Genomic DNA, 7,179 nt, shown 5'->3' with positions numbered 1-7,179 from the left:
AGAGGAAAATGCTAGATGGGGTCTCCAACAATGCTCCCTCTGAGCTGTGGAGCCTTATGAGCAAAAATTCTACTTTGTGAGCAACTGGCATTAAAGTTGTGAGTGAGTGATCTGGCTACTGCATAAATTAGTATGCTCTGGAGCCATCTTTCCTGAGCTAAGACAAAAATGTGTGAGCTGGAGGCTAAAAAGCTGTGAGCTAGCTCACATGAACTCAGCTTAGAGGGAACATTGGGACTCTCCAAGTTAAAAAACAACAACACAAGTAGTCGGTGATGGAAAAGACCTCAGCCTGAGACCATGGAGAGACTGGATTCACACGTTGATTTGAAATAAGCAGCCAGATTTCTGGCTACAGGCCTCTGGAGTATGGTTGGTATTTTTCTTAGTTGCTTTTCTCATTTTGGGTGGGGAGAAGAGGATGTTTGTATAAGAAGCAGCCATTTCTCCTTTTGCTTAAGGTGATTTTGCATACAGAAAGTGGAATCTCAGCGGGCCATCACCACAAACAAAAGATGCAGTTGGATGTCTTTGGATATGTGCATTTTTTAAATTAGGTATCTCATCAGCGGACTATTTGATGGGTGGCTATCATGACAATTTCTCTGAAGGGCTTCCTTTAATTTCCTGCCAGCTTAGGTTTCAGATTGGTGGGTCTTCAGCTTCTCAATTCAAGAAGGGTCTTTTTTAAAAAAATTGCATTTAGATCTCTCACTTCAGAATCCATTAAACATGTTGCATGCACTTTTCAAAATTATTGATTTATTCTGTTACCTAACCCTTCTTCTAAGGAGCTTAGGGCAGCATATATGGTTCTCCCCCTTCCTCCATTTTATCCTCAGAGCATCCTACAAGGTAGGCCAGGCTCAGAGATGGGCCCTGGGTCACCCAGTGAGTTTCATGGTGGGTAGGGAGTTTTGGACCTGAGTATCCCATATCCTGTTCCACCACTCATACCAGTGTGTCACACTGGCTCTCAATAGGATTGCTTCCCTGAATTCTTACTGGTTTCTGAACCCGTGAGGTGTAAAAAGGAATTTTTATTCTCCCATCCTTTCTATGCTGATAACTCAGCGTATCTAAGAACTAACTCAGTGGGTCAGCATTAATTTTTTTTTGTCCCACAAGCTAGTCTGGATGGCAATCCTGCACTCAAAGGACATCTGCTTATCTGCTCTCTCTAGAATGGATTTTTTGTTGTTGCCAAAATGGCATTATTTTTGAGGTCCCATTGTTTTAGGTTGCCAGTCTGCAACCTATCTGAAAGAGGATTAAATGGGCATACCGATGCTCTCCTAAGCATCCCCATTGAGATTATGAAGGTTTTTCATTTATTTCACTGAAGCTTCAGGAGAACCTTCCATATGATGCAGTCTTTGTAACCAGTTCTTCTCTTTGCTGTTAGAAATATCATCTTCTCAGATAAAGGTTAATCCCAAAGTCTCCGCCTGCTTACAGTAAATATCTAATGGTTCCCAAGTATAGAATACTTTTCTACAAGGCCAGATTAAATGCCCTGCCATTAGGAGAATTAGCAGGCAGATTTCTAGGAATTCCTTTCTCTGAGCGGCTATGTGACTGTAAGTCCGGTGACTTAGACACTATTTGGCACTTCTTTATAGATTGCAATAAGTACAGTTTGGCTCGTGACAAATGGATCACAATCTATATCCAAAAATGGAGTTCTGCCACATAACAAGAGGATGTAGCAAGATTATTAGCAAATACTGATCCAATTGTGACTCTGGCATGTGCAAAAAAATTGTCTATGGCATTTAATGGTATCATTTCGTAATGTAAAATTCTATATCCACGTTTTCCATATTGTGTGTCTCTGTTTTTATATTGTCTGTATACTAATATAATCCTTTTTTATGCTTATGACCTGTTGATCTTTGAACATTAATAAGAGAGTGAGACTGAGATGAAGGTTAATCCTTTTCTCTCCCCCCCCCCTTGCTGTTTCGTAGCAATGCAAGACTGGATGGCCCAACACCATTAGAAGCCACAGGGGACATGGGTAGCAATGACCTTTTGGGAAAAGAGGCGCACGAGCCCTTGAGTCACGATCTCATCAACAGCACCACCAACGGCAATGTGGACGCAGCCCAGAGGCTGGCACGACGCCTCTACCAGCTGGACAGATTCAAGCGGTCTGACGTACCAAAGCACTTGGGCAAAAAGTAGGTTCTGGCACACAGCTTTTTACCTAAATGGTGTGTCTACAAAATGATGAGATTGAATGAGGGTTTGTTTTTAATAATGTGGTTCATTTGTCCTTTCCCCTTTCTCTTCTGTCTCTCTCTGCAGTAATGAATTCAGCAGGCTCGTAGCCGAGGAATACCTTAAATTCTTTGATTTCACAGGCATGTCTTTGGATCTCTCCCTCAGGTATGCACTCATCTTGCAAAACTTGTGTGTTTTTTGGGGGCGGTGGGTCATATGTACCGAAAGTGACCCTGAAAATTCATTCGTTGAGAACCCCATTCACCCCTATCCCAGAGCTCTCTCACACTACCCGTTAGGATAGGCCAGGAGAGGAAAAGTGGTGGTGGGGTTGTGGAAATCATCCTCAAAATCCCACCCCTCCTCCAGGGTTCTGAACCAATCCTTGCCATTTTGGCTTCCTGCAAATCCAAGTGACTGTCAGCCAACCAGAGGCCATGGAAAGCCACTGGATGGGGTGGGGAGGGGTTGAGCCAGCCATAGTTTTAGAAGGGTAAAGAGAACTCCACCCCCCTTTTGGATACGGATTTCATGGCTCTGGAAAGGAGTGTCAGTTTAACCAAGCTTTTATTTGACTTTTAGTTACAGCTTGGGAGTTAGCATAGGGAAGAGAGCGTATTTTAGTGGTACAAATAAGCATCCCATTAAGGGCCCATCATTCCTAACTGGAGTGTGTAAGTTCTGTCGAAAGGTGATTTGTATGAGAAGAGCAGCCTCGGACCTGCAGAGGGAACCTGATAAGAGAGGGGGAATCAAATCCCCCTTCAAGGTTTGTTTACTTTACTTGAGAGCCCATTTTACTATATATATTGAAGTTGCCCCCTCATAATATTTACCTTATTAAACACTTTATTTTCTGTTAAATAAATATTTGTTTTTCATCTCCACCTGTTTCTTGTCTGTCGAGTCAGATGTCCAAGGCAAAGTGATCTTTATGCACCTCACAAATAAGTACAGCCTTGGTCTAGGAAGTTTCCAAATAAGAGACCTTTAGGTGGCTTACATGCTACCAATCTTTTATTGTGTCCCTCTTTTTATTTGATTGCGGGTGGTTGAGGCTTAAAGAACCTATAGGGGAGGCCGGGGGCATTCTTCAGTCCAGAAGGCAGTTGCCTCAAAGCCTAACCCCCATAGCTGCCACAGGGTTCTTTGGCATTGCACCAACATGCAACGTCATTTCCAGTGCAAAAAACGGAAGTGGTGTCATCACATTGGTTTAACCATATAGTTTTGGGTGAATCCTATTGCCTTAGCACAATGACAGCAGCACCTGTGGTTTCTGTACTAGAAGTGATGCCGTGCATCAGTGTATCACTGAAGAGAATGTCCCCACTCCCCTAACTCTCCCACCAGGCTGCCAGCTATTATGTCCATGGGTGCTTAGGTCAGTCATGGAATACTGGAATGTTGCAAGTCAAACAGCCACCTACGTTGGAGGCAACTTTTTCTGAATGAGTGTTCCCTGCAGTCATGAAGCTGATATTGGGTTACCAGCCACCAGGGGAGGGATGTAGTCCTCCTGGGATTACAACTGATCTCCAGACTACGGTTCCCCCGGCTCTTTGGTTTGGGGAAGAAGCAAAGGGGTGCTATGTCACCCTTGGGCACCAGGTTGGGATAACTGCTGCTCTACATGCAGGTGCATCATTTGGATGATTGTATCCAGTGTTTGTAGGCGAGCTGGGCCCCGGGGCAAAAGGATCAAAGACTAGATGGTAGTCACGGATATGATTCCTTCGCCTCACTTTTCAGTATCCCAAATCGGCCCCTTTTATTAAGTGCATGCTGTCAAGTTGCAACCAGCTTGTGATGACCGAAGGACCATGGGATTTTCAAGGGAAGAGATGAGCAGAGGTGGTCTCCATTGCCTTCCTCTGCGTAGCAGCCCCAGTCTTCCTTGGTGGTCCCCCATCCAGGTACTAACTGTGGCCGACCCTGCTTTGCTTCTGAGGTCTGATGAGATTGGGCTAGTCAGGTCAATTCAGGCTGCTCTAGAACCAACCAGATGGACCAAAAACATTGTGCAAGCTTTCAAGCCCACCAGGACTCTTCATCAAGCTGTAGGTTTCAAAAATGTTAAGACGACAGAAGGTTTCAAAAATGTTAAGACGACAGAAGGGCAGGAAACATGTTCCCCAGGCCACGACGTTGGGACCAGTCGCGTTCTCTGTGAGCTGCATGCAAGCAAATAGCATAACTTTATTGCACTTCTGAGGTTACAGCACATTCTTTGAGAGGCAGCGTTCATTCCCAGGCATCCCTCCTTTGTTCTTTCAGTGAAATACAGAAATAGCCTGCCTTAAGAGAGCATTTGCCGTGCCTTGTCTTTCGGTGCCTTGTCTTTCATGGTGTGATTTTTCTTTGTCATGGATGGAGGGGGGGAAATGAAATTTCTTTCCCTTGTCTCACCAAAGGGTTTTTTTAATGCATTGTAAAATGCTGGCTGTGTAAGTTGTCTGATCTGGAGATTGAAAAGCCCAAAGAAGTGAAAGCCTTGCTCTGAAAAATAAATAAGGAAGATGAGAGGGGAGTGCTGGGAGTTGAAAGAATGAGGGAACCTGACAGCAGCATCTTTTTAGAAAAAAATACACGCACAGCTGTTTTGACTAACTGGATTTAGAAATGTGTATTTTCAGGCTGGGCTCTGCGTGCTCGAAGGCAGGTTTAAAGTGAGCTTGGCATCTGGCAAAGCCTGCATGAGAACAGGAATGACACAGCCATATTTAGAAAAAGTAGCCATTGCTGCTAGTCCCATCCCTCCCACGTGCTTAAAATTGGAAGAGAAGAATAGGCAACATTTTTGGGAGGAGGGTTGTCTTGCCACATTGTTTCTGGACTGTCTATAGAACCTCGGGCTGGAGAGAAACAGGGTGATCTACTGAGGGAGTAGAAAAACGTTTGAGAAATGTATCATTCTAGTGGTCTGTACACTTATGCCTCTGGTCCCAGATTGCAGCTTCCGGCTGTAATAGGTTGTGCAGGCTTTGGAAACCGCACAAAACCCTGCAGAATCTGTTTAACCAGAGGTGAATATGGGAAGATGGTATATTGGTAGTGATTCCTCTTACAAATGGTCCTCAGATCTCGGTGTGGGAGGGATGATTTCCAACCTTAGCACAAATATTTTCCAAGGTTTAATATCTCTTTCTTTACCTGTCGTTCTAGGACATTCTTCAAAGCTGTTTCCCTTATTGGAGAAACTCAGGAAAGAGAGAGAGTTCTAATTCACTTCTCTAATAGATACTACCAGTGCAACCCAAATGCCATCTCCACAAAAGGTAATTTTATTCCACAGTTAATGCAAGCTTGGAATTAAATGTTCATCTTCAGTCCTTGAAAGAATTACAGGTTGCCTGGACATGTGCCCTCTCGCCTGCATTCTGAAGTGGTTCAGTCCAGCAAGACCTAAATCTTCTGATAATGCAGCTTGTTATCAGAACACCTCTTCACGGGCACAGATGCTGCATCTTGTCATGTGGGGCTTAAGTGGCAGAAATGTGTTGAAACCCACCCGACCTAGAAACTGGATTGGATCAGATAGAATCATAGAGTTGGAAGGGACCTCCAGGGTCATCTAGTCCAACCTCTGCACAATGCAGGAAATTCACAAATACCTCCCTCCCCACACCCCCAGCAACCCCTGCTCTATGCCCAGAAAGGGGGGGGGGCTCCAGGATCCCTGGCCAAACTGGCCTAGAGAAAAGTTGCTTCCTGACCTGCTTGTAGTTGCTGCTTGCAGGGTGACAGCAAGTCCATCAATGGATTTAGGGTGGCATAACTCTGCTTAGGGCTGCACTGTGAAACACTCTGTTGGAGGTCAGCTTATGATTGGAAGGAGCGGTCCTGACAGGCCTGGGGGGGAATGTTCTATTCTTTTAGTATAGAAGGTTAATGGGATGTTGTTTGCCAGGTGATGTTATTGACTTCCACATCATGGACCGCTTCAGCTGCCCATTTCCAGCTCTCTTATTACAGGGACAAGCTGTTTTTCTGTAGGCCTGTTGGCAACTCTAACTGGTAGTGGCCTAAAGGGCCCCTAGCTCATAGCAAACTAATGACGCAGGAGTGCTCTTTTATCGTCCGGTTCAGGAATTTGTTTGAATTGATGTTTGAGGAAGGGTTGGCCAATAGACTAGTCAAAATATGGTAAAAGATTGTTTTTAAAGCATTAGCTTTGTTAGAACAGGAAAGGTTATCTTCTGCCTTTCTGCCCAATCAGGGCCACCAAGGGGGCTAACAATTAAAAGCAGGACCTTATAAAACACATCATAAAATTGGTTAAAACCCAAAATGAAATGTATTTTAAAAACCACCAAATTAAACATAAGGCAGGAAGGAGAGGTCGTTGAGAGAATGCCAAGCAAACCAAAACAAAATCTTCCCCTGCTCTCAGGAGACAGTGATGGAAGGGGACAGAGAAATATTTCCTGGGAGGGAGTTCCACAGTTTTGATGTCATGACTGAGAAGGTCCTCTCCCAGGTTGCCACCTGCCTAATCCCAGAAGACTAGAGTGACCTGAAGTAGGGCCTCAGGAAATGATTGTAGTGGTTGGGTGGGTCTGTAGGATAGTCGGCGGTCCTTCAGGTGTGTTGGTCCCCAAATGAATAGGGCTTCCTCTAAGCTGTGGAGCCTTGTGAGCAAAAATTCTACTTTGTGAGCTCCTGGCATTAAAGTGAGCTAGCAATTTGGCTATTGCATAAATTAGTTTGCTCTGGAGCCATCCTTCCTGAGCGAAGACAAAAATGGGTGAGCCGGAGGCTAACTCCCCGCGCCCCGTGAGCTAGTTTACACTAACTCATCTTAGAGGGAACAGTGGACAAGATCAGCACCTTGAATTGTGCCTGGAAGCAAATAGGAGCCAGTGTTGAAGGGCCAGGAGGACTGAAGTGATAGGGTCCCTGTGTGGCCCACTCCAGTCACCATCCTGGCTGCAGCATTCTGTACTATTTGAA

At 44.8% G+C, this 7,179-nt stretch overlaps 1 protein-coding gene across 1 annotated transcript in view; it reads left to right on the top strand.

Annotated features, from left to right (window-relative positions):
• The window catches only part of LOC107122273 (PH and SEC7 domain-containing protein 3-like), a gene marked incomplete at its 3' end in the record, with an annotated part of 69,923 nt that extends 64,419 nt beyond the window's left edge, over positions 1-5,504 (top strand). The window contains exons 6-8 of the mRNA XM_015425320.1: positions 1,971-2,183; positions 2,311-2,391; positions 5,392-5,504. Coding sequence (XP_015280806.1) covers positions 1,971-2,183; positions 2,311-2,391; positions 5,392-5,504 — 407 coding nt within the window. The remainder of the gene's footprint in view (positions 1-1,970; positions 2,184-2,310; positions 2,392-5,391) is intronic.
• Positions 5,505-7,179: the final 1,675 nt, after the last annotated feature.

This window comes from Gekko japonicus, unplaced genomic scaffold (assembly GCF_001447785.1).
Source record: "Gekko japonicus isolate JY-2015 unplaced genomic scaffold, Gekko_japonicus_V1.1 scaffold4328, whole genome shotgun sequence".
Classification (NCBI taxonomy): domain Eukaryota; kingdom Metazoa; phylum Chordata; class Lepidosauria; order Squamata; family Gekkonidae; genus Gekko; species Gekko japonicus.
The sequence above is the reverse complement of the archived record's forward strand: the minus strand, read 5'-3'. Positions and strand labels throughout refer to the sequence as shown.